Source organism: Syngnathus leptorhynchus, chromosome 8 (genome assembly GCF_054491065.1).
Source record: "Syngnathus leptorhynchus isolate UIUO chromosome 8, UIUO_Slep, whole genome shotgun sequence".
Classification (NCBI taxonomy): Eukaryota; Metazoa; Chordata; class Actinopteri; order Syngnathiformes; family Syngnathidae; genus Syngnathus; species Syngnathus leptorhynchus.
Window position 1 is genome coordinate 5569225 of NC_141202.1, and position 27794 is coordinate 5597018.

The following is a 27794-nucleotide window of genomic DNA, read 5'->3' on the forward strand; positions in this document are numbered from 1 at the left end:
CATCCTTTGCAAGTTAGATGAAAAATAGGCCTATGAGGGGAAACGGTTGCCTGATGGTTAGCAAATTTATTGCAAAGTAAAAAATGTAAATTTGGGTCTCATTTTAGAACGTTTGATGATGTAAATGCCATGTTTTCCCTGTGCTTCAGTGGATTTTACGCCCTACCCCCCAAAAAATATTTCAAGCTAATTGAACACCATAAAATAACCATCGTTGTGCTTATGGGTATGAATATAACGCGTATTTTGCAGACTATAAGCTGCTGCTTTTTGCACAAGCTTTGAACCCTGTGTATAGTCCAGTGAGGCTTATCTATGAATTTTTCATGATTTTCTTTTATACTGTAAGATTTGTTTTGGTGATACAGATAATAGAAATGAGAACATTTCATTTAAAACATCTGTATCTTATAGTCCAATGCGGCTTGTTTGTGAACAAAACAAGATTTTTTTCCCCTAATTTTAGCTGGTGCGTCTTATATTCAGGGGCGGCTTATCGTTCGGAAATTACGGTATTACGGTTAAGTATGGATATCAGTATATATGGATGGCAGACAGACAAGTTAGTTGGCACAGTGAAATTTCATCACTGCGTGACATCAAATTGTTACTTTGAAACACCACACAGGTAGCATTTAAGAGTTAAATGAAGTATTTATTACGCACTCTGCTGTGTGAAACTATACAGCGCTCTCTCCCCACTCCCCAGGAGAACATTTACATAGACATGCCTGTATGAATTTGGAAAACTTGCTCTCAAACATGTTTCCAGCTACATTAAAAGGATGTATTTTATATGTATTTTTTGGGTTGTTTTTTTCAAGCAAAGTCAACAGATAAATGGGAGCAGCCTACTTCCTTGCTTGTTGGTATGTTCATTTCATGTGAGGTTGAATGCGTGTAGTTGTGCTTTATGTTTACCAACCAAAACAAATTCTTACTCACTGGCCGCAATGCGCAGTGGCACAGGCCCAATGTAAAGATGGCCGCACTGTGCAGCTACTGTGCTAACACCTCACTCGACAGGGTCTCACCCCTGGCTACCTCGTTCCACTATCATGAAATAACTGGGGTAAAAATAAAAGACATCCCTTAAATAAGGAGGAAATGTTGGTTGGCAGCACGCCTTTAATCTGACACGTAAATATGAAATAACTCTCTTAAATTTGAAGTATTAAGTGCTCCCCTTAGGCAACCAGAAAAATCCCCCAATGCTGTGAAAATACAAAATGTTCTTTTTAAGAACTTTAGATCAACTGGGGAAAAGACCCCATGGGGTCAAAAGTCAAACATAGCAATTTAATGGAAATCACCCTCATATTTTACCCTTAAGATGCCCCAAAGGGCCGTATAAATAACTTTCTTGCTTTTTTTAAAGTTGGAAAAGGTCAGACATGAACGTTACTGTGCCAAAATGAAGTAACCTGACATGCTGGCTGCAGAAACTGTTGCGAGTGACAGTTGGAAGGTGTTTTTATCCTCTGTACATTCTATATGACACATGCTCAACAGGCTAATCATTCCAACTACAGACCTGATAAACATTTATCATCGCCTGCCCAAGACAATCTGGACAAAACCTCCCGATGAAGAAAAGCATCTACTGTGCTTTCATCTTCTTTTACTGGGGAAAACATGCCGACTTCATAGTTCTGATGGATGGATCACCCTAAAGCCTGGGGCACATAGCAATAAATTGTCGGCCGACTTCCAAACAATGAGAGAACCCACGAGATGAGAAAACCCCCCACAGCTAGAACAGTTTTGAATCGTGTGTGCTGTGCAGCCACACGGCAAGAGCAACACATCATACAAAAAGGGATTTCATTCATTAAAATGCCCACATCAGATGGGAAATCTGACACCCCGAAGACACCACACCATGATTATCTGTTAAGATTATCTTTGGAGCCATTACTAGAATCGGAGCTGACCTACGATTGTCGGGAAGGAAACCACGTGAACCGGACTTAACCCTTATATCCTCGATTGTCCCCAAAGCAGTGCTCGCTAATTGGCTTGACGAATGAGCGAGCAGCAGTCGTTTGCATCATCCATCTGGCATCAGCAAAGTAGTGCCATCCAAGACGTATCAGGAGTCACGTTGAGTTGAATGCAGTCAAAAAGCTCCAACAAAGATTTCTACATCAACCCATAATCGTTGTCTAAAAATAACAGATTCAAGGTAACAACTTGAGTCACATATTTGGTTTCTTTGTTGTCTTTTTTTTTCCATTATTATCTCTGCAAGTATTTTCCATTGGGCTATTCTCCTGCAGTCTGGTTATCTTGGAAAAGATGACAAAGAGGCCAGCAGCCTGCAAAGCTGCGGCATGCTTCCTGTTCTCTCACCAGTTTGCCACTGGAATGCAGGCCACTGGGCTTTCCCGCACTGGGCACTTAGCTGTGCGCCGAAAAACGGCCTGCCCGTCGCCCTGTCTGCATGCAAGTGTGTATTGGGGACTGTGCGTGGGTGGGCGTGTGCTGCACAAGCAGTCCGTGGGTGAAAAAAAAAAAAGTTGACATACCCCAGCGCAGTGGGTGGGAGGTGCATATGTTTTGTTGTAATGAGCAAATTGTTTAATGGAAGTCAGGGAAACACATTTTTAAAGAATATTTTGAATACAGAAATAGTGCGGTTGACAGACCTGATCCTTAAAACAATGGCGAGAAACATTTTTCCTAATGTTGCATTTGTGGACTTTGTTGTTGGTCCAAGTAGCTTGAAATTTGTTTTCTCATTTTTCAGTGTGACAACAATTTAATTACCGGAAAGTCCAATTCAAGCCTTTCTTTCAGCTCAAATTAGTACAGATCTGACGGTCAGATGTCTCTTCAAGATTATAAGTATTCGTTTGGGGAAGGCTCGCAATTGTCGGCGGTGTTTGTGTGGTATGTCGTGCTTTGTCATCAAGCACACCACACACACTTGCGGTAGATGCTGCAACATATTAATTCGGTTTTACAAAACAAATTGTAAGTGGTAATTTGGCGTTGCCCTCTTTCCGCAGTAAACCTTATTTACTGGTTGTTTGCTTATTTTCCTTTGCTTTGTACTTCCGCAGCCGTCTTCTAGTTAACCTCTCTCCTTCATTTGCATCCAATAAAATGTGTTTGTCTTTCGAATGAGAAAGACTAGAACCGTGTTTATTTTATGCAAACAATGACCTGGAGCTTGAAAGAATAATAGTCTATAGAAATACACAGCCAAGGAGACACACATGCTTTCATTTGTTTTCTCCCTTCATCTACCCGAAGATGTGTGAGCTTAATCCAGTGATGGGTGCACTCCCAGTAAAAGGGCGTCGAAAGCTAAATTTGGCAGACTGGAACTGGCGTGGAGAAAACCATTGAATCCTTCTAGAGGGGGAAATTGATAGGTGCACAATGAGAGGGAAAAGTCCACAGACATGAGGGCATGAGAAAAGAAGTGAATGTGATGAATGGATCTTAAATTTGGCGAATAAGGGAAATGGGATCACTTTGAATGCGTGCGCTTGCTCTCACATCGTCAAAACACTGCGCTGTATTTGTTTAACCCGGGCTTGTCATGAAGAATATTGAGTTAATTTTCACCTCATCTCTGCCCTGGACTTAGTCCATTTCAGTGAGCATTCAATTTTTTGTGGTCTGCTGAAGTTTGTTATTTTATTTTTTTGCTGCGGTCAATGCTACAGATCGCTTCTTGAAAGCATCATTGCAACCCCACAGGTGAAAGACGTAATATTAAAATTGTTCACTAAAATTAGAGTGATGGAGTTTGGACTTTTTTCACGGATTTGTCGGGATTGAAACCCATTGGTCAAATACAGACATTTTTTAACTGACTAAAATCTTGAGTAACTTCTCCCTTAAAAGCATAATGACAATAATGCCAAGTTGGGGAAAATAGGACTCATGAATTGACCATGAAATGGATTATATACTCATTTAAATGGTTACAAAACAATGAAGACAAAAAAGAACAAATAATGGAACACATTGTGATGTCATGCAACTGACTCAAGCCAAGGAAAAGAAAAGGTTTTCCTGCCTACCCAACAATTTTGGAATGTCTGGACTTTGGAGTTCCAAAAGCTTCATTTTGAGTGACCTAAAACAGACTCTGCTTGTATAACTGAAGTCCAATACATAGTAAACTTGAACTTGGCACCAGTCATACAAAGTCAACAAACCTGTTCCAAACGTTTGTGCGATGTAAAAAATAAAAAACGAACACCAAAAAAAAAAAATACTTATAACCTGAACTGTAACAAAAAATGAAGCGTTTGAATATTTGCTCCACTTGATGATGGCTTCGCTGTGTTCCAATGCCTCGGAAGTTATTAAACCTTTGAACACTGGGAGGTCTCGGATACTTTGAAAACTCTATTTTCAGCTCCAGTGCAACATGCAGTCTAAATCTGTTTGGATACGCTTTAAACCAGGAGTTAGTAATTGACATGAGTAAATGGCCACAATTTTCCAAAGGGAGGTTTGCTCCATTGTGGGCGTGAACACAGCGGCTAATCAAAAGCGGCTCCGCTCATTCCCTTAATGTGGAGCACTCATCTTGCATGTCGACATCTGTGTGCAGAAAAGGACACAATGATCAGGCGTGCATGCACGGAGAGACCTTGAAAAATGCAGAAGGGGAGGCCAGAGCCGAAATTTAGTCGCGGGTTTTCTCGGCAGACATGCTAGCTATTATTTGATCCTGCTGCTCAAAAAAATATGTGACCTCCCACAATGTTTTGTACTTTGCTGCCATGAACAGTGAGCATAACAGTGTGCCAAAGGGTATGACCATTGAAAAAACAAATTCTGTTTATAAATACACTTTTAAATGAAATGTGACAACATGCTGACGAGGCACAGTTCTCAACATTCAGTCAATCAATCGATCCACGCATCATTTGAGGTTACCCCATGTATGTCTATTGTGTAAAATCTGTGTGATTCCATTGTTTTACACTCTGTGCTGTCATCTCTATTTAACCACACTGATTTAAATGATGCTGCATTTTTGAATGATGGTGGGGAAAACACAAGCGTACTAATCATGCACTCTACATACTAAATTCCCGTTTGCATTTGTCATCATGGTACGGTAAAAAACATCAGTTCATTTGAAGCTTTATGTATTCTGCTTTGTACTCAACTCAAGAAGAAATGAAAATGTTTCCCCAAAGATTAGTTGCATTAAAACATCATGTCAAACACCATTTCAGGCATTAAAAGTTGGGCTCAAGGAAAGTCTTTGAAGCCTTAATCAGCAACCGCTGATGCCTTCCACAAACTGTTTCACAAAAGCTCTCAGTCAGAAACCATTTAGTTACACACACACAATGGAGTCATAAACAAACTAATCTTTCTGAGTGGACTCACACACACACGCACACACCGTGGTCTAATGCTGGGAAAGCAGCGTGAGGCAGCCAGGACATCAAGCCGCCTTTTGCATCGGTGTGTGGGCAAGCCAGTAGCAGGGCTGCTAAAGCGAACCAATGAGTGGTGGGTGCATTAATGCGTCAGGGCTGAATAATCAGTAATGTTGTTGCTGCTGCTGCTGTAATGCTTGGCAGGATGTTCACCTTTACTGAAGACATGAGGCTTGACACGTATGAGAAGGGAATTTTTACAGTAGCTTATTACTTTCTTCCAGCACTGTAGTCTATTGTTTCATTTTTTGATCAGTGGTGGGTTTGCTTAAGGGGCAACAGGAATTCAAAACCAGTGCGGTTCTGAGATTGTCACTAGCAGAAATCCTTGAATGTAATAGCCAAGACTGTTCATTAAAACCTGGCAAAGTGCAAAAACAAGTAATACACAGCTGATTTTACTCAATTGGCACAGTTCGGAAATGTGTCATGGTGGTATTAGAATTGGGAACTTGGATTTCCAGTGTGCAGTATATACAATATTATTCCTCTTTTTAGTCAAATACTCCTTGAAATTGTAATCTTGGTGAAACTTGAAGCAATTATTACTAAAAGATAGAAGAAGATAGGTTTGAAGTAAAAATATTATGTCAAGCCCGTATCCGGAAGCTTTGCGAGTCTTTGCGAATGTTGATTGTTCGTCAGAGTTTGTTCAAGGTCGCAAATTGTCTCAAAGATGTCCGCCAGACAACCAGACATGTTGAAAATTTCTTGACAACAAGAACAGCTGTTTTTTGTCCGTTAACTGTTTGCAAATGTCTGGTGAATGTCTTTGGGACCAATTGCGACCTTGAATGACCCCGACGAAAAATACATTGGCAAGTATTCACACAGCTTTGCTGCTCACTAGGATATGGGCTTTACATCTCAACCCCCAAATAAATCAAATTTTATCAATAAGGATGTTTTTTGTTGGATGCAGATGGAAAATGTTACTGTAACTTGCTTGTTTTATCAACATGGATTTAAAATCATAGTTTTATAAATATACACATACACTGCATGTTTTCATTTATAAACCTGATTTGGAACATCGCAAAAAGAAAAAAAGATATTCCCGGAAATGCTTAGGGCCAGTAAATCGGGAGATTTAAATCATCTATTGGGATCAACGTGCAACCATTAAGACGCACACAATATGTCTCTAATAGAACAAAAGCACGGTCCAATAAGAAGCCTGCTTGAAGCCAAGTAAATCTGTCTGGGAAAGAGGAAAGAGAGAAAAACTAAAGTTAGTCCAACCAGAAAATCTGAAGAACGCACTGAGAACAGGGGGGGGGGGGGGGGAGTGCCGCTACTGAATTTGGAACAACAGGCATGTTAAAAAACATAATTAAATAAAAATTGCTGTAACTTCATATCCTATACAGAGAGAATAATGATAATAATGAGAAATGAGATCATGACAATAATGGCCCAGATTTACAGTGTCCAAATGTTGAGTGCAAACTGCTAAATGCATTTGGGACTGATCTCAAGGCATGCCAAAACAGTCACCAGTGAAATATTGAATGAAGGTTATCAACTGTGAGGCGACGTCTTCCCACTGAACCCAAAAATGGTTGCACGGTTTACGGGGTGTGGTTTTCACAGGGTGTGAAAGCGGTGACTAAACTCACCGCTCATCTTTCACGTCTCGAAACCAAAACCAGGAGCGGGACTATGATGACAGACAGCATATTCATTGTGTGAATCATTGGATTCTCTACGGTCACTTTTTTTTTCCACATAGCCATCTCTCCCATGGTACCTCTTTATTTGGATCACATTTATTCAACCCTTCGCATAAAGGCAGTCGGTCAAATATGTAAAAGTGTCATTGAGTTTCAAAGTTTTTGTTGGAAAAATGTTTCATTTCTACCGTCCTTTAAAAAGCAGCCGTTATCTAACGAGTGGGGACTATGCGCCGGCAGCCTGGACTTGAACGGGTGACTATCACCTGCTCCAAACGAACCCTAGATTGTCCAGAAGTTTCCAAAAACACCATATAAAGTTGCTTTCTTTGTTGCTTCTTTGAAAAATAACCTTTAAATATAGAGCCAAAGTCCACACTGAGCAGTCCTGACTTTTGTCGCGTCTGAGCTCCTATAAAATATAGGGATCGGATCCAAGATTCCAGTGACGGGGCATTCCCGGCTTTGACTGCCACCATTGCACTCTGCCACCCTACAAAGGCCTGCACCATCAGCCAGCTGCGTTGAGCCTTCTGAAGGCAACATCAGAGAAGAGAATGTGGTCACTAGTGGTTAACCAGTAATTATTTCATGAGCTGAGCGCCTAAGCCTTTCTCTAAACCTACTCAAGGTTCAAAGCAGTGGTGAAATTTGGGGACATGGCATCTCCGTCATGCTACCCGCTCTAAGTATTGTGGTGTATGGGAATTGACCAAAATTGGTCCAGGGTACTTTATCAATAAAAAATAAAAGAAGCTGGTTTTGGATGTCAGTGGTAGTTCAAATTATGTACAAAGGACTTATGCTAATCACAAATTGCATACATGCTAAATGTTTTACCTCGTCAAATTTTCCTCACCTAGAGGCCTGTAGAATTTCACCAAATCAAAATCATTTGATTATTGTTGCCAATGATGTGACAATCACGAAATAATGCCAAATGGAACAGAGGCGGTCAGCAATTGATGGTAATCATTATTTCGTTCAAAAGCAACATTCCGGAAAGGTCTGGTCCGGAGGGATGTGTACACCAAATGAAAAGAATCTGAGTGGAACCAGCCATGGTGCCGCAATTCGTTCAGCAGTGATGGCCCAATCAATGCTGAGAAGCGCAGCATAAACTCCCTCGAGACAGAAACATCGTTGACTGTGATGGCGTGTTGGAAGTATTACAGAGGCATGGCTAAAAACAAAGAGTCCAGGTGTTGGACTGGCTACCATTAGTCCAAGCTTGCCCTAAATTGAATACAGTTGAAACTCAAAGATTGGCTTAACCGCCAATTTGTTCTGGAAAAGAAAAAAATCCCATAGGAAACAATAGAAATTGTCTTTTGATTTTAATCCTATTTTCTTGGCTATGGCAAAAAATCATTGCCTCACATTATAAATTCTAATTTCAAATCTCAGTTTGGCCTCACTGGGTGCAGAAATGTTGTCCCAGTGCCAGTGTGGGTTTTCTGTCTGTACCTGGCAAAAACATGCATTGTAAATTAACTGCAGAGTCTTAATTGCCCGTAGGTGTTTATGTTAATGTGAACGGTTGCTGATGTGTATGTGCCCTGTGAATACCAAACAAACAGACCTAAACCTACCAGAGGCAAATGAGCCTCGCACACATGCTAACTCAATTTTTTTATTATGACACCACAAACAACATGGTTGTCAAGAAAGACGCAGAACATTGAAAATCGTGGATAGTAAATTGTAAAAAACACAAATGAAGGAGAGATTGTGGATATTTGAGGGGGGTGTCAGCAACGAAAACCCAATTGACCGTAATTGTGCATTTTTAAAAAGGAGACTCTCCTCGCTTCACTTTCTAGTCACAGGTATAATCAAAAATATTACGACAGTTAATTACGGGTTGAACAATCATTCCTGAAACATTTTGTTTTGCTTTTTGTTTGATTGAAATCTTAAATTAACAACCTTGGGACAGGTCGTTGTATACAAAAAAAAGAGAAAAAAAATCCCCATTTGGTAGAGAATTCCCCAATTACAAGGCTAGCACCTTGTAAGAGATACTTATGTATATTTCAGGTTTCTACAAATGTCTGTGTTAATGGTTGCTTGTCTGCATGTGGCCAAAGACATCTAGCAAAGGTTCCAGCTCACCTACAGCCCTATTACGTTATAAAATGGATAATCTATGTATTTTCTTCGTGACTGCGCAGGGCTGTGTGAATGTGCGTTCAACTGTTCAACAATCTTAAGTATGCTTTAGTGGGCCCTTGTCCCTCCTTAAAATGTGGTTTAGATGTTGTCAATTCCTGCCGCGGGGGGATTTCTTTCCAAGGTTCTGTTTTAGTGATTAACTATATTCCTCTGTGGCAGACCCGCATTGAAATAGCTAAATAAAGCCTTAGTTGAGCCAGTATCTGCGTGTATTCTCGGAAGTTAAGACGGTTGATGTGGGTTTGTGATCCATCATGGTCACGTTTGTTCTTTTGAGAAAATATTTATATGAAGAATAGCCGTGTGCGGAAAATGCCATCCTACTGTTTAACTTCTCATAATTCTTATGTGGTTTCCTTTTCAATGACAGGACTTCTAATCAATCTGACAATTTAACAAGTCGTGATGGGAAGAAAAGTGTCATCGTTTCAATTTCAGAGATGTCAAATTGGGAATTCCAGAGAAAGCTCACGTTCTAAGCGAGGTATTTCCTTGCTTTAATTCCTTTACCGTGTGTGACAAACGCCAGGCTGCAACCCTGCCTGAGTAGTTAGTCAGGTCGCTTGCGAAAGAGACTCAGCCGAAACCCCCTTCAGTATTCCTGGCTTTCCCCTTCTTTTTAGTGGGGCACAATATAAACGGTCTAAGGCCTTTCTGTGGTCACACACTGTTCCAATTTCCTCTTTTCTTCTTTTCTCATCTTGTCAAGGAGCTGCCAAACTAGATGTCTGAATGAACCCCGAGCTGACATAACATCAGCTTAGTTTCATTCAGTGGTAAGAAATAAAAGGAATGGCAAACTAAAGGAATCCAGTGTTGTAAACGTTTGCTTTTAGGTTTTCGGTAGACTGACATACATAATGACAATTTTAAATGAAGATTAACCCGTTTTTTTTTATATTTATTCACATTTCGATCAATACCCCTGAGGCCCAAAATTTCCCTCCCCTGGTAGAGTGGCCAAAATGGTTTACTCACCTTAATTCAATGGGTTCAATTCCCTCTCAGTGACAGGATATGAATGCGAGTGTGAATAATTCTCTCAGTTCGCTCTGTGATTCGTCAGCCACCAAAATAGTGGGAGAATGTGTTAAACTGTTTCCGTCTGTTCTTTCTAGTAAGTAATTGTAGATGACAGGACAAAGTAACATTAGTTGTAATTCACTTGTGATCAATTGTGTTTGTATTTCCACCGTGAGTAAGTGTTGAGGCGGAGATGCGACATTCCTTCCTTCAACGCTGCAATTTTCTCACACACAGACATGGAAATGAGACACTTTCCAGATGGCATCTTACAAATTATGTACACAAATGACATTAATTTTGAATTTGTTAATACAACACAGCCCGCGACCCCCATGGGGACGTAGCGGTACAGAAAATGGATGGATGGATAATACAACACATCAGTCCTCACTACCTTAGGTGACCTTTAAGTCAAGGTCACGTTATAGTTCCTTCCGTTACTTAATTTGATTGGTCTGTGAGATCAATTCTGAATGCTGTCCCCTCCCAGTTTCTATTGACTTGAGGAAGTCATTGCTAACCATTTTCTTTTCCAGGTATTTTTCAATGTATATGTCAAGTTTGGTCTATGAACATTACAATGAGAGGAGCTGTTAGAAGACAATAAAAGTGAGGCAGTATTGAGTGCATGTACCACGATAATCAGTTTGAATCCATGATCAAGATGTTGATGATAATGACCATTCCCTAGATCCTTTTTTTCCTGTGGTTGTGTGAAACAAAAACACTAGAGGCTCAATTTATCACTTGAAGACAATTCAGCTTTTCTTATCAAGGCCAACTTATAAGTACACTTGAGCTGTCCTCATTTCCACCAGTGACTATCTCCGGCCAATAAGTGTAATTTTTCAAAACTTGAAACAATTCAACTCTTCCTGCGGTAAAGACCATTGCGGGCAGGGAGATTCTTTTTAAAAGTGTCACTTTTCTGAAGACGCAGGCATTACTAGTTTTTTTTTTTATTAGACAGTTCTGAGGTCTATGGATCAAATCTCACTCTTATGTTGTAGAGCGTAGGTGTCAAACCCAAGGCCTGGGGGCCAGATACGGTCCGTCACGTTATTATATGCAGCCCGCGAAGACAAATCGTGGATCGACTTCATGTGTCAATACTAAAATCGTCACTTTTAAAAACTAAAAATATTACTAACAATTTCTATTACCATTCATCTTTTTAAAATATTTGGACAGTTTTTACTAGACTCTGATTTCAAAGCTAGTTATTTATCAGTTTGTTGTGTATCTTATATTGTAAATAATACTAGGCGTTGACAGTCATAATAGGCCCGCCAAAGGAAACAATGAGTACAATGTGGCCTGCAAAGTTAGTTTGACACCCCTGGTGTAGACTTTACATGCTTTGCTCCTTGTGCTTGGTAGATGTCTAAGTAGTCATCTGGGGTCAGCTCATCTGCAATCCTAATGAGAATACTAAGCAAATGCATGGATTTACACCTGGCAGTCATGCAAACATTGTTATTCATAATAATAGTAAATGAATGCTATTCCAAATTTGAAAAAGGTTCATATCAACCGCGTAATTATTTATGAAGTTTGTTGGCTTCATAAGAAAAGCAACTATAGTTGACATTCTTAGTGTTTCAGTATACACAATATGTGCATGACTGTTTTTCACTCTAACAGGGGAAATTCCAGACTCTGGAGGACCTAATGAATGGGTCGTTTATGTCTTGTTTTGTCATCCTTGTAAAATATTTCCAGTCTTGAAATTCTTGTCACAACACTCGCACAATGATGTTTCTATTGTGTGCCGCATTAAAAATTATTCTGTTTTTTTCTAACCTACAAGGTGGCAATACTCCGAGAACATCATGAGCTAGTATTTGGTGACTCGCACCCAAGTGACATATGTGTTCAGGGTCCAGACACACGACCGTGACTAATGATAAAGATGCTTCCAAACTCCTGTGGCTGCTTTAGATGAACAGGATAAGACAGGCGGAATCACTTAAACCCCAGTTTGGTTTTGATGGACCAACTCTACATATTGCCTCAATGATTTTGGTCATGAATATCTTTCTAACTTTAAACCCAATTTATGACCAAAACCACTCTGCTGAGCAGCAGGATTCTGTTTGTTCCAGCGATGGAAATAAAGTTAATTAATCTAACATCTGAAAATGCTCAGTGAAGCTTTTTTTTTTTGAAGAAATGTTACTCCCTAAACACTGGAAACAAGTGTTGGCTGCAGAGTTGTGACATCTTTAACTATTCCAGTCTGTTCTATTCTAATGCTAAGGCAGAATTACAGCGAGGAATAAGTAAACTTACAGTATACAGTGGAACAGTGTATCCCAACCTTTACTGAGCCAAGGGACATATTTCCTTATACGTAGAAAAATCTAGGACATTATAATTATTTGGCTTTTGTCATGCAAGAGCATTTATTTGACACCTATGCATTACATGTGTTAAATAAATAATTTTTTTCATGACTTAAGGAGAATTTTCCATAGCACACTTTGGAAATGTACAGTATGTTTCAAGTGTGTGTCATGTAGCATTTGAGGTTCCACTCTGTAAAAATGAAAATACAGTACACACTTGAGTCTCTTGAGTGTACTACCAGATTGACGTGTTCGCGCAAGTCAGAAGCGCTCCACAGACGTCAACAGCTGACTTTAAGACGTTTCCACAAACATATCCAGCAATTTCCATCCTGTTAAAGAAAAATTGGAAAAGTATACACAACACAGTTTATTTTTCCTGTACAAACGTGACATTTCACTAACTTTACCAGATGGATGTTTTTTTCTCCCCATAAGGATATCTTGATTCATCCTTGGTAGGTACACTTTAAAATTGTGATGTAATTCCTGACCTTTCCAAGAGCACGGCTTTGTTTATGTGAAAGCATCCATAGAAGTGCATCTTTTTGACCTTTGTGACGTAATTTGGCTACTTAATGCGACTCCCAAAAGCTTTCTTAAGAGCCGCTGAGTACACAGCAGTGGTGCCAGCACTTTGCAGTCTGCTTCTCTCATCAGAACCAAGAAAACTAAGCAAACTGTTTCTCCAACGGGAACTGTGTGACGTATTGAGGCCATCAGACAATGAGTAGACATCAAATAAAATATGTGTCTCAGAAAATGGTTTGGAAGTTGGAAAAGATGATAAAGAGTGTCAGGAAGGACACAAGTACAATCAGACTCCTGTGACTCTTATTTGCCTACATCCAGAAAAGTCTCCACTGTAAATGGGCTGAACAACCACGATGTATGTGTCTTTTGAGGGCCGTAATGATGATGATGTCAGTGAGTCCCTGTTAGATGATGAGATGAGCAATAGTTCCGCTAGCTAAATTACAAAACTCTCTGGACTTTAATTTCATTTCAGGACAAACTTCAAAAATACAAACATCAATTAGACTGCTTGTGATCTAATGTAAAAATATTCTTTGGCAAATCTGAGAATTTACCTCATTAAAATCTTTCCATCCATTTCCCATCGAGAGAAACAATTAGTATTGGGCCACCGTGCCTATGATAAAATAAAGGCAATTGAGTTATCTGTCGAATGTTTTCCTCATAAGATCAGCCACACAATTTGGCTGCAGTTTTAACCAATACGCATATTTGTTACATGACATACCTTTTGTGAAAGTTGACCAATCATTTTCCTGCTAGAAAGATGGCTGTGTGGGTGGATGAGCGCAACTGTCACAGGTCCTGACATTTCACAAGATCTGCAGTTAATCTAATGTGGCATGTTGTTTTAAAAAGGAAGAATGAAAATTTTGGGGATAATTTGCAGGTAACAGTGTATGCATGTATCTTTTTGCAAATAGAGGGATACAATGTCTGTATTCAACACAGGCCACTGATTGTTAAAGTAAAATGCTTTCATTGGTCGTCAAGTAGAAATATGGATCCCGCAAAGGAAACCACATTTGTAATTTGGGAAACCCCAATCTAAGGTTAGAAGAAGGTCATTTTATTGTAACCATCTGAAAAGATTCATGTTTTCAATAAACAGTACAATCAGGACAGCCAAGCTGGCCTGCAGCATCTTTTACATTGAAGATAATTGATCTTAGTCAGGTATAGCCTTTTCTTTGGTCTGTCAAGGTACTGTAACTTAATACAGAGCATCCGGAACGTATTTACAGCCCTTCAGTTTTTCCACAAGTTGCTCTGATGTAGCCATATTTCTAAATGCATTGACCCAGCCCACAAAAAAAAAAAACATATTAGATTCCATGTCATTGTCAAAACTAAAGTGAAGTCATGCCATTGTGGGATCTTACGTTATTACTGTAACATGAAATGTGGAAAAAGAGCACAAGAGAAGACTATGATCGACCATCCAATAAGATGCTGGAGGCAAGCTTGGCTGATATGAACGTGAACTTTTGTATGACACCGAATCAATCAGTCATCAAAATCGGCATTGCATCATCTTAATCTTTCCCCTCCCTTCCTGTCGTTTGCTGTATGGCGTGTTTCGCCTCAGTCCCTATGGAGTGAGAACGTACGCAAGCTTGCAACTGTGAGTGACATGCTGTCATCAATGTCTGCCAAAATGAGAGCAGAAAGAATTAGAAGATGGAGAACGGAGAAAATTACTAACTAATATAGATTTGTTCAAGGTCAATTTAAATCAAATTCAATAAAATAAAAAATAAAAAAATAAGTAAAAAAAAAAAACTGATGAGTGAGAGCCAACGCAGCTTGTGTGCCGAAATGATATTCACTGGAGAAAAGCATTAAATCATTTTGGCTTGTGTTTAATTTCTTTCAAACAATATCTGTCAAAGTTAAAAAGAAAAAAAAAACTGCAGCATGATGGCCAAGCAGCGAACTCCTTCATGGTTTGGAGTTGCTGAGTTCAAATCTTGTTAGTAGATTCCTGTGTGGAGTTTCTGGTTTGGTTTTCTTTGGATATAAGATTCAAGGGAACAAGCAGCATAGTCCAAATCCTGATTGATTAATGACCTGATTGATTAGTGTGTCTGTACGATAATAGCATCTTTTAGCTAAAGGTGTTTAGTTTTCTTACACAGTGTTTGTTTTTTTGGAAAACGTACCATTGTACATACCCTTCTGTCTCCAATACCCTGATGTTGTCATCCCCCCAAAAAATGAAAATGTGGTGTAACTTTGGGCCATGGGAAAAATGTTATACATCAGTGATGCATGTTTTTCATCTCACATCCCTGTACTTTTTCAAATGATGTTTGCTTTTGCTGTGGCTTTACATCAATTTGTTTCCGAGTTGGAATCAATTACTCGTCATCGTCTCCTGCTCTTCTCTTCTCTTTCTCGTGTCAGATTTTAACCGCCGCATCATTGGAAGGATTTATAGGGCCGAGTGTGGGAGCGCAGAACAGACTGTCATGGACCCATATGTCACGCAACCATTCGGGCTGTACATCACTTTTCCCACACATTAGGATGGATCACATACACACGTCATATTATACTGCACTTCTCAATGCCAGGTATTGGGCAATCAAACAGATGCACTGCTTTGGCGTGCTATGACGCACCTGATAAATCTGCATCAATAAGGTAATGACCACTAGTATGATTTTTGTCCAAATCCAAGAAATATAAAACACACGTGCGTGATGGGCCTTGCCTAAATCAACATGGCGATCTTCAACATTAGTCTTCAAATGCAAATCCAGATTTCTGTTGTCATTCTGTGAAGTCAAGGCGCTTCAAATTTTTATTCAGAATGCCAGTGATTTATACTGTGTGGCATTAGATATAGTACAAGTTTTGAGGCCAAGAACTTAGTTGTACTCTTCTTCCTCTCACTTTCATAAATCAGGGAATAGCAACGGTCACTATTCAGCTGTGTTTTCTTTATTTTTTTAAGTTATGAAAGTATTTTCAGAAAATTGGGGAGGGTAAAAGCTTTGTCCCCCATCCTAGCCAAGGATTGGGTTAGGATTTTCATTCTGACTCTATTTATATATATGTACTTTGTATATGTATTATGTTAAAATAACTGTATATAATATATGAAGAATTGTAGCCAGGCAACCTGCTGGCCTAGTGATTCTGCATATTCAGTTAACTGAAGACTTTGAATTTTCCATCGGTACCAATGTGAGTGATTGTTTGTCTCTATGTGCCAAGTAACATGTCCAGGGTATGCGTTGACTCTTATGCAAAGTCGGATGGATGAACGGAAAGACGACTGCAAACATGGTTATATCACGAGCATTCATTCGAATTCAAGACACTGTCTTATTACCACATTTAGAATACAGCACCATTTTGTTTTTTTATCCTGATGTGTAATATCGAATAGAGTTGTTTCAGCTTTGGTAATCCAACGGTTATTTCCCATATTTAAAGGTGTAGTTTACATCCACACAGAAGGAATTAGATGTAATGCAATATGTCAATCATCAAGAATATGAGCGATGTTTTGTGTAGAAATGCGACCACATGTCTGGATGAAGTATGCTAGAAAAACAGAGTGACACCCAAAACTGTGAGGTGGAGGCATGAGAAAGAGTGAAGTTGTTTTCTTAACATCCATCTGACAACTACGCCCACTTGACGTGTTTGCATCTTACCCCATCTGATATTTCATCAAGTCTGTGACAATTTGGGAAAAAGGCACCAAATGGAATAGAAACTGGAGAAAGAAGTATTTTTTACACTCCCTTTTCTTTTCATCCAGTCAACCAGATTTTTTTTTTTTTTTGTGAAAGTTGGCTTGAACATGAGGTCAAGGTTCTTTTATAAGCATGTTTTCATTATTGTCTCGCCATATTTGTTGTTCACGCTACAGTGTGTTTTCTGAGCTTTCTGATCAGATTAGTGTCTGCCTATTTAAGTAACCATTTAAGGATTCTGTGACGTGAATTCACAGATTTCTGTCGAAATAAATAAAGAATGAGGGATGATAATTACTCTTATTCAATCTCCAGCTCGGAAAATTGCATACGACTTTCCACAGTTACTGATACACATCATGAACGCACACGTAGCTGCGTCACGTAGCTGCTTCTGATACGCCCAGTTGAATTTACATTGCGTCAGATTGCATTCTAAAATTCTTCCTGACACAAACCTACAGTAAAATGGGTTTCATGTGTGTCCCAAGCCCAAAATGGACAAACAGGCGACACATGAGAAGCAAGTATGACAAACAGAGTGAAGGTTAAGATCAGGTTAAGGCAATAAACTGATGGTTGAGGTTTAGAAACAGAGCACTTTGTGTAAACTTGAGGAAAGCCGCTGGTCATGGTTGAAAAAGATAAACCTTTGTCTTCTACTCTCTATAAAAGAAGCCCTGGAACATGGAACCAAAGTCAGCAAACTTTCAGGCAGATGTAAACATGCAATTTTTCACAAATACTCGTGTTGTGGTTCAACGTTGGTACTTTGACTCATACATACTGTATTTCCATGTCAATCAAATGTGTGCCATTTCAAAACATGACCATTCCATAATCTCTGCTGAAGTGTAGATGCAGACTGTTGGAATGAACAACTTTTAGACTAATTTCTTCTTCATTCACCTTGGCAATGAGAAGAGTCGCTTTGATTGACGGCGATTCCAGTTGGCTGTGTTCACGCCCACATTGACGCAAATGGCCCTTTGGCAAATGTGCCGGCTTGCCATGTCGGTAGATTTTCGATTTCTGTTTGCTGCTTGCGTCATGTATTTGATCAATGAAAATCTTTAAAACAATCCCAAAAGAAGCCCTTGCAAGCTCAAGCCATGACATTACCTCATCAGAGTTTCACAGATATTTTACAGAGAGTTTCTATATCATAGTCCCTTAAGGTTTTCATGTGCACTTACCAGATGTGTCTGTGTCTGCGTTTGATTCACTCGCATCCAAGCGGTCATGGAGTTGCCTACCATGAGTAATAGGCTGATAATGTTTGTGGCTTTTCTAATTAAATGAAATTATGTTATGATTGTTGACTTGCCTTGATCATCATAGCTCAACAATTCCTGCGGGTGAACTGTACTAGTTGGGCTCAGATGATGCCTGTTTTTAAATTCCTCACAGTGATTGTCTTTATTTTCAGGAAATTCAAGTGAGGTATGAAAACTTGGAAATCCTTCTGTCTCCCCAGATTTATTTTTGGTTAGCTGAGATTTCACAACACGTGTGAAATGACTACAAAACGTTTCCCGCAACCTTTGCTTCTCTCCATGTTTTTCATGTCGACACCATTCTTGTGTCATGTTCAATCAGAACTAAAATTCTTGCCAAAGCAAGCGAAAAGGTAGAGTAATCCTATCCGATATTCAAAATCAATGGATGCTGTTGTATAATATGATATATAGTGTTTTCATCGTCACCGCGGCCTCAGACCTCCTGGTTCCGTTCAAGGTATTTGTGTCACTGATTGTCATGCAATCTTCATACTTTTCAGTTTGGCCATAATATAATCACATTTTGATTCAGTATTTCCAACTCCTCTCACAACCATCCAATTGTGAGCAGGTTTCTTGAAGTCATTAGAGCAAAGATGATGACAGAAAAGACAACCATGCTTCGATTTATCTCTGGTGACGATTGGCCGACAAAGGTTTTACCTTCAATACTGCAAGTAAAGCAGCAAAGAGTTTCTTGCTGCCTTGACTACAAGTCAACTCTCAATGTCGGAGTGAATCACACACTTAGTAAGAAAAAGCAACATGAACCACATGTATACAATTAGCTTCAGGATGCTTGTAAAGTACATTTGTATAGGTTGTACTCATCAAGCAGGAATGCAGAGAAAGTCCGTGAAAAATGATCAAAAGTGAGTGTTGTGACACACTCATACAAAAAGTATTATTTGTCTGGTGAGGGTTTTATAGAATATGCCTTTCTACTAAGTCTGACCAAATACGATTGATTTTCAATAAAAAGTATCCTCATTAGGGTCACGGGTAAACTGGAAACTATTTCCAGTGACTTTGGGCAAGAGGCAGAGTACAACCTGGACGAATTGCCAGTCAGCCCAGAGCACATGTAGGCAAAGAAGCATTCACACTCGCATCAATGGACAATTTATGTCTACAATGAACCCAACGTGAACGTTGATGCACAAAAGGTCAGCGATGTCATCTGTTCAAGGGTTAAGCACGGTCTCTTGTAAGAGTTTATAAGAAAGCATGCTGTTGGCTTTAGTTGTTCTTCACAGCATGTCTCCCCAACCAAGCCAGCTATTGTCAGCAACATTAAAAGCCAGGACCATAAAAGAGATGCTGACCCAAAATACACAGATTTTGAAATCCATAAATTCCTCAGCAGAAACTATATCCTGAAGTCTTCGAAGTTTTGAACAAACATTACTTCATGCCAAAAGAAACTTTGGTCTTGCTCTATCAGTGATATCACGAGCATGAAGCCTGACTTGTTTTCTTGCTATTGTCTGTGGAAGACATGAAATAAGGTTCAGGATTGAGCAAAGGAAACAAACATGAGTATTAGGATCAAAAAAGTTATGAATGACTGACTCCATCACTCTTACAAGTCTGAATCATTTCCTCTCAAGAGTTAAATTAAGTCATGACTGCAAACAAAAGATGTTTTGGCATTTCCTAACCCATCTAAGCGTATTTGGCCTATCTTGTTTTCATGTGTGTCAAGTTGTCCTGATTTTCCCCAGTCCTTTGCCCCAACTTGAAAAAGGGCCTCGGTCCTTAGAACGCAAGAACTCAGGTCTTCCTTTTTTCTCTTTGCAGTTTATTGCACAATTAATGAGGTTGATAACATTGCATTATTTCAAATGTAACTAAATTCACTAATTGCATACCCATACTAGGAAAATATGAAGCATAAGTAACTTCAAATTGATTGAGCCACTCAAAGTTAAGATAAACACAGTTTGTAGCTCAAACACCAAACATTTCAAACAAACTAAGCATTAAACAAACTTGGAACTATAGCATACAAGTCCATTTCCTACCAGTTGCGTGTGACCATCTGAGGAGTCTCTTCGGGTATCTTTTCTTTGCTTTCTCGGTTTAAGTATTTTTTTCATTCACTAACAGGCTTTCCCTTGGGTCTGTAGGCAATATGCCCATCCCTGGCATCTGACAGGAAGTTTGGTGAATTGTAATTGGGCTTTTTTCTCTGCCCCCTGCAGGTCTCAAGGGGGACTAGTGGATATTTTGTCTGAATGTTCTTTGCCTCTGTTTGTTGACGTGACAATGAGCCTGCAAATACGAAATAACCCTAACAAATGCCAAGCATAGCAAAGGCTCTGAAACAATGAGCTCCAGTTCAAATTCCGAAGCCAATCCCAAAGGAAGCAATTGACGTTGTTGAATTTGTTTTCTTTCTGATTAATCCTCTTTTGATATTGTCAAATGTTTGTCAGACCTCAGAGACTACGGCACATGAGTGCTTCTTATAATGCCACAAAAATGGAGTAAAAGTCATCTCAGGGGGAAACAATTTAGAATCAGGCTTCTTCCTGTACTCAGGGCCAAAAACATGTTGCACAAACCACAATATCTTCCTTAACTTTTCCTCTCTCTGCCCTCCCAGTGTCTTCTTCCGTAATTAGGCCTCTTTTCTTTTTTTTTGCACATGAACTCCCTTTTTATCTTTCTCTGTTTTTCTTCTTCCATCCCACCAACTCCTCTAATCACGGCATGGTCACATACTTGGAAACCAGCGTTTGTTCACGCATTGCTTTTGTGTCGATAATGTCTTGCTGGTCTGTCAAACATATTGGCATCGGTTCAAGGCTCAAAAAAGCTTTTTGATCGGATGATATTCAGAACTGATATGAAAAGAAAAACACAAGACCAAGTCATCCTTGGGTCAGTTTCAATATCAGTGCAGGAGATGGCAAACATACAGCAAGAAAATATGGAACCAATTTCCACTAAACTATGTGGATGGGTGTGGCACGGTCAAAGAAGGAATTCAATTTTAGAGCTGATCCAGGATTTTTTTATTACTATCATTCTGAAAATAACCATTTTTTGTTCAGCAGTTTCACCACTTTGCACTTTCAAGAATCTTACAGTGGTGTCAGCATTTTTCCATCCTCTGATTGGTTCAGTTAAATAGTTTTCTGTGTTTATTCCTCTGCGTTGTTGAACTAAATATGCTAAAGTTGAACAAAGACTGCTTAACAGGGAGGACAATGTCAGGCATGAGTAACAAAATTCTTCATGCTTCTATATTTTCAAATGATCACAGACCCAGAGGCTACTCATGAGGTCCTCGGAAGATACCATATTGGTGACCCCTATTGTAGAATATTGAAGTCATGCATTGCATACACAGTGATGATTCTGGTTAAGCTCCATGTTAATTATCGTGACTTAAACATAGAAGAATACCAGATTGGTATGTGTTGTTTGATAGCATGACAAGGAGCTGATAACTCTATGTAAACACGAGCATGTGTGTGCGTGAGTGTGTGTTTCCTGACTTAAACCTATGTGCTCATTAGTGCTGCACTGACCTACTGTTCTTTTCTAACATCTCTCAGTAGGCACTCATTCGCACAGAGGAAGCGTTATCCTCATACAATTTTCAATCATTTCCTTTGGTAAATGATGGCAAGTGGGTTATTCTTAGTCTGTGTTACGGCGGCTATCTCCTATGTTTCCGCATCTCCACAAGTCTGCAGCAATGCCCTCATACCTGGAGCAAAAGGTAAACATGACCACATGTATGTTGTTAATGTCTGCTTTGTTTTGCTGCAACAAAAGGGTTAAAGTAATGTGTATTTACTTCCGTTATTATGCGTAAGTGCCTCTATAAACGAGGAATGCAAATACTTTTCCATTCCAGACTGTTAACAAGTTGACTTGTCTCTTGTAAATTGGTTGTTTTGTTAATGTCAGTATGTGGTCAAATGAAAGAGCGAATGGAAAATTCTTAGGAAACACCAAGAATAATTTTCAAGGTCTTTATAGAGTTGTTGGTAAAAGGTACCCAGCATGTAATGTCCTGTTGTTTAACAACGTCTGACTGCTACCCCACAGATTTTTTAGGAGGGAATGCCTTTCCATTTTACAACATCCAGTAGCTTATTCCCCTGCTGATTCAGACAGAGCCAATAAAACACACACCAGGCAAAGTTAAGCAGCATTTTTCTTTCCCCACTTTTGTGCCAAGAGGACACTAACGTAATGTGAGATGACGTGGAGAGAGTGAGTGAGGAAGTCAAGACCTGTTTGTGTGTGTGGTGCCACTGAGAAAGTCCCAGTGGAATTGTATGCGTTTAAACAGCTGCCGCCTAACTGAACCGATTATTTGCACAAGACTCGGATTCAAATGACTGTAGAATTCATCACATGACAATGACCTGAACCGTGTTTGTGTATTCTATAGTGTGGTTCTGGGTTTGCTGCGAGTCACACAGCAACCACACTTTGTCAGTTTTCTCCGTCACAGCTTCTTATTCAGGCTTCATATTGCCTCACACTTCTACATAGAGACGTCAGCGTCCTGTTTTTTGAACAGGATGTGTGTGATGAAACACTTTGTCAGGGACAAAACAAATGTCACACAATCCTAAAATGACTCAACTTGATTGTATTCATTTTATAATATCACCCATAAATATTATGACGACATATATGGAGTACAAAGCCTCCACTCACCTTGATGCAACATAGTTTTGTTGTTGCTTTTTTATGCCATTTGAGGCTGGAAGGAATTAATTCACTTCAACGTGTTTCTTCTAAGAACTACTTGAAAGTCAACCGACGTCACAGAAGAAATTGTGTTCACCTTTGGAGGTTTCATCCTAAATGATATATTGATGATGGTACAGTAAGAAATAGCCACACCAATTATCATTTGAGTAAAAGAAAGAAAACAATTCTAAACTAATGAAGGCAATAAGGCTTTTAAAAGTGGGCGTCTAAATATGCCCCAGTTCAAAGATGTTTGTTGCTTTCCTGCCTTGGCCCGGCACCTAGGTTACAAAGTGTCTTTGGCCGCTACGTCAGACATCTCATTTAGCCAAAACCTCTCTTGTACACCTCATTTTTGTTTTGACTCCCAAAAATGATGTCATAATTAATAGTTCAATGGAACCCTTGCTATTAAAAAACAAATAGGCCCTCGCCTGTGTTTTAGTAGCATACACAAGTCAAAAACACATCCGCAAAACATTAACCACACATTAGAACATAATCACATCCCTCAATTGTGGACTTCATGCCCCATTGATGACAACATTTTGATAAAGATATATAATTGAAATGGTTTTGAGAACTCTCTTGTGCGTCTTTCTGTCTATGCAGGAGACCAAGGTGAGATTGGACATGAAGGAGATGAGGGCAGAATAGGAAAGAATGGACCACCAGGACATCCAGGTAGCTCGACCTAATTAGTTTTCTAATTTCCATGATTCATCTTGATGTCAAAATCTATTTCTACAACTATTGCTCTGCATATTGAAAAATCGTGTTGAATGAAAGCATAGGTCCGCTTCATGTAAATATTTGGTGCAAATGGAACGTATGGAACTGAATGTGGTGAATAGTAAAATCCCAATAGACACAAATGCCCACACACAATGACTGCCAGGTTGTTACTCTCCACAAATCTTCATTGAGTAACCTCATAAATGTAAGTACTAAATGTAAACATTTGGATTGACTTCAGAGCAGCGTAGCCATGAACCATTATGGTTTCTGTGTGTTCACTTACTAACAACAGCCTCCAACATCTTAGCTGCAGTACGTCAAGAGCTCAACAGATGACGCATAATTTCCCCTTTTTAATTTAGGAGATTTTACAGGAAAGCGTGGCTTAATTTTGGAATGTTAAGAGGGACTAAAGAGCAGCTAATGCCGTGGAAACAAAAACAATGCGTTGCTCTTGGATTATTAATGTCAACAAACACACACCACTTCACAACTGAATACAATAAAGGGTTCAGCTCAGGATGGTCATCACAGTTTGAAAAGCTGCTTTACCATCTTTAGGATTATATTTGACATGCTCTCGGTGATTTCAAATGTGTCTTCATAATAACAAAAGAGGCCTTCCACCTCTTTATCCACCAGCAGCTGCATGGGGAATCCAGACGTTAAGCCAGTTGGAGGGTTTGGCCATTATAAAAAGCAACAGCAGTGATAGGAGCAAGTGTTATCTGAAAGATGGATGAACATTTTAACTGGCTAATGTGAGCACGCAGAGTACAACATTCATCAGCTCTAAAGACAGGGAAGACAAAGCAACACCTCCAGTTTCTATAAAGAGCAGAGAACAATTGGAATGTTTCATCACAGTATGCTCTCAGTGCCTTATTGTAATGTGCAGTTAGAAAAATACTGTTTTCGTTTGAAAGGTCCTTTTAAAGACTATTTTGTACTGTATTTTCTCTAGAGCACATAAATTTCATTAGCACTTCTTAGACACCATCAAAAAGCAAATAAACTTGTGAATGTGTATGTGCCACTTTGCTCTCATAGCAACAGCCCTCTCCAATGTGTCACTTTCTATTTCAAATATCATTCATTTCCAGTGAAATAGTTTCCTGAGGAAATAATCACAGCAGAAGGCCATGGTTTGGCTGTACTTTACTTACGCACACACTTTAAGCCTTGAAATAGTCTTAAGCTGTGGGTTTTGTTTAAAAAAAAGACAAGAAATTTCCCTTGCAGAACATAATCAAGTTTGACTCAGATAGTTTTTTGTGTGTGTTGACGTTGATAATTACATACTCCATTAAATAACTTTTATGTACTCTAATTAAACCTAACCAAAAAAGAGAATCACTGTAATGGCAATCCAACAACAAATAAGTATTACCTTGACTTTTTATTATTATTATTATTATTATTATTATTATATTATTTCCAGGAAAATATAAAATGACTCAATTATGTTCTGCACCAACTTGTCTTTGCATACTGTTATAGTTCATATAAGATGTCCAAAATACCTCTCCTCTTCTTTTTTCTGTACTGCCAGGAGCTTCGGGAGAGGTGGGGCTTAAGGGGGACGTTGGTCACACGGGAAAGATGGGACCCAGTGGAGACCAAGGTGCGACATAGAGAAAATTATTAGAATATTGGACATTAACACAGTAGACTTGTTGATTGTGTTATTTAAAGTATGGGTCTTAATAAAATTCCCCTTCAAAAAAATACCCGAGTGATCAATAATTATATCCCAATTTATACACACACTATTCCTTGTCTTGTAATCAGCCTTTGTGCTGTAGCTAATATCAAACTACACTTTTCAGCCAGTGTGCTGCAGCATACTAGTGAACCAAGGAGAGACATCATTATGTGTACTTCAGGAAATTATCCAACTTCATTTTATATGCCCCAAAAGGATGATTTATTTACTACAAATAGTGTGTCTGTGTTCATATATCTATATATGTCGGTGACATTAGGTGACAGGCAGGAGAATTAAATGTTCTTCCACGAGATAACAGAAGGGACGACATAAGATCTATCTGCTGTCATACAATACAACTTTTTTGACTTCACTAATGAAATTCCAAAATTGTACACATTTGTATGATGTTGCCATCTATTGGTGATATTTTGTTCGTACAACAATATAGCTCTGATAAATCCATTCTGTGGTGGATTAGCAAATTTTACTATGTATTGTATTTCAGAGATTATATAATTGCCCAAATATTCTGTCATTGTCTGTTGAAGTGAATTGAATTCATTTTCAATTTATGTGTTTATCTGTTTACCCTGACTTTCTTTTAAATCACGCCTAGTGCTCGATATGCCCTGGCCAGAAAAATAAGCACCATGTATTCCTCTGTAGGGGACAAAGGAGATGCAGGATTGGATGGACCCTTGGGTTTGAAAGGGAAAGCAGGTAAGGCCCTGGAACCTCATGGCACTCTGAAACTGTTTCAAACAGCTTACAGGATTTGTCTTCATGCATTTGTGTTGAAATTACAATTCATGTGTTGTAGCAAAATCTTCAGCAGTAGAATGTAATGATTTTGCTCAAAGATTTTGATTTTATAGGCACAACATGCGACTGTGGAAGGTACAGGAGGGTGGTTGGACAGATGGATGTCAATTTGGGCAAACTGAGGAACACAGTCAAGTTTGTCAAGAATAGTGAGTTTCTCATTTAAAGATCGTATATACTGTTTTCGAATGCAATCAAAATTCATCTCTTTTCCAGTCATGTTGGGCCTGACAGAAAGTGATGAGCACTATTACTTGCTGGTGAAGGAGGCCAAAAGGTTCAAGGACGCCTCAATGAACTGCAAACTGAGAGGCGGTATCCTGGCCATGCCCAACAATATCAATAGTAACCGTCTCATCGCTGACTATGTCAGTCAGGCTGGACTCACGAGGGTGTACATCGGAGTGCAGCCTAATAACACTGACCCGTTTATCGTATGTACATACATTTTCTGGTTTCAGTAAATCCAAGTTTAATGAATGCTATAAATAGCCACTGCATGCCTGACTGTAAGGTTAATAATAATATTGTTGAAAAAGCTCAATATGCTGAGCAAATTTGGCCACTAGGGTGTGTAAAGACACTCACTGTGTTTTTCACATTTATTCTTCAGCATGATGGAAGAAACAGTTCCCAAGCTGCAGATTCCAACCCACTCAAGGACTTTAGTGCATGGAGTCAAGATGAGGCACTCACTTCATCCAATCACAATGCGAGCTGCGTAGAGCTGCTCAGCACAGGGACGTGGAGTCATGTTATGTGTGACATGGCCATGTTTTTCATCTGTGAGTTTCCAAAAAGCAGGATAAGAGGAGAAGGAGGAAGTGGAGGGACTATCTACTCAGCATCTTAAGTCATTGAACAGATTTTGATTTGATTTTGTTTATTTCGGCAAATACAACACACTAATTACAACCATTTTAACTCAAGACTGCAATTCTCATTTATATATTTATGAACACGCTCAGCAATTCAACATTTCGCAATAGTGTTTATGCATTTCGGTATCAGCATTTGACAACAGTGTTGAAGAGGTTTTGCAACAACCTTTGTACGCATCAGCAGCACAGGCACCAGCCTCTATGGTAGACATAATACAAGAGATTTCTAGTCATTAGTAGGAAGTGTTCAAATATCAACAATCCTGTGTGCCCAAGGTTATTTTGTCTCAGTTTGAATATATTTTGTTTGTTAGGGGGCATATCAAGAATGTCCCCAGTTTGGTATTTTCATTTTTCTTCTTCAAAATAGAACTTCTGTAGAGTGCGTGTGCATTTCTTTTCATAGTCACAGAGGAAAACATTCATTACACTAACAAATGTCACTTCATAACTTTGTTTTACGCTGCAAGTATGCATTCTCTTTTTTTAACAGAAAATTAAAAGCTGGTTGATCTTAGTAGGAAGTATTTCTTTAACCAAACAGACAACCTGCTGGTTGATAGACAATCACCTGAGCCATGGCGCCCTACAGTGACACAAAGACAATAACATGTCCACATTTCTGTCCAAAATACTTTTTTTTTTTAGGGTTAGGCATTTAAAAGTCGAGCAAGGACGGTAAAGTCGTACACATGGACAATTGTGCTCGTGCAGATTTTCCTGACTTCCTGTTTTCGCAAAGCACAAGTGT

General features: G+C 39.2%; 1 protein-coding gene and 1 long non-coding RNA gene across 2 annotated transcripts; one reads left to right on the forward strand and one right to left on the reverse strand.

Annotated features, from left to right (window-relative positions):
* Nucleotides 1-12740: 12740 nt before the first annotated feature.
* LOC147052146 (uncharacterized) lies at nt 12741-13966 on the reverse strand. Its single transcript, XR_015066931.1, has 3 exons — nt 13907-13966; nt 13734-13795; nt 12741-12974 (listed from the first exon to the last, which is right to left on the reverse strand). It is a non-coding gene; the product is annotated as an uncharacterized LOC147052146 (long non-coding RNA).
* Nucleotides 13967-21729: 7763 nt separating this feature from the next.
* Nucleotides 21730-27667, forward strand: colec10 (collectin sub-family member 10 (C-type lectin)). Its single transcript, XM_085919233.1, has 7 exons — nt 21730-21902; nt 23504-23575; nt 25182-25253; nt 26007-26060; nt 26216-26311; nt 26379-26596; nt 26776-27667. The coding sequence occupies exons 1-7, from the start codon at nt 21800-21802 to the stop codon at nt 27013-27015; spliced, it is 855 nt and encodes a 284-aa protein (XP_085775359.1). The 5' UTR covers nt 21730-21799; the 3' UTR covers nt 27016-27667.
* Nucleotides 27668-27794: the final 127 nt, after the last annotated feature.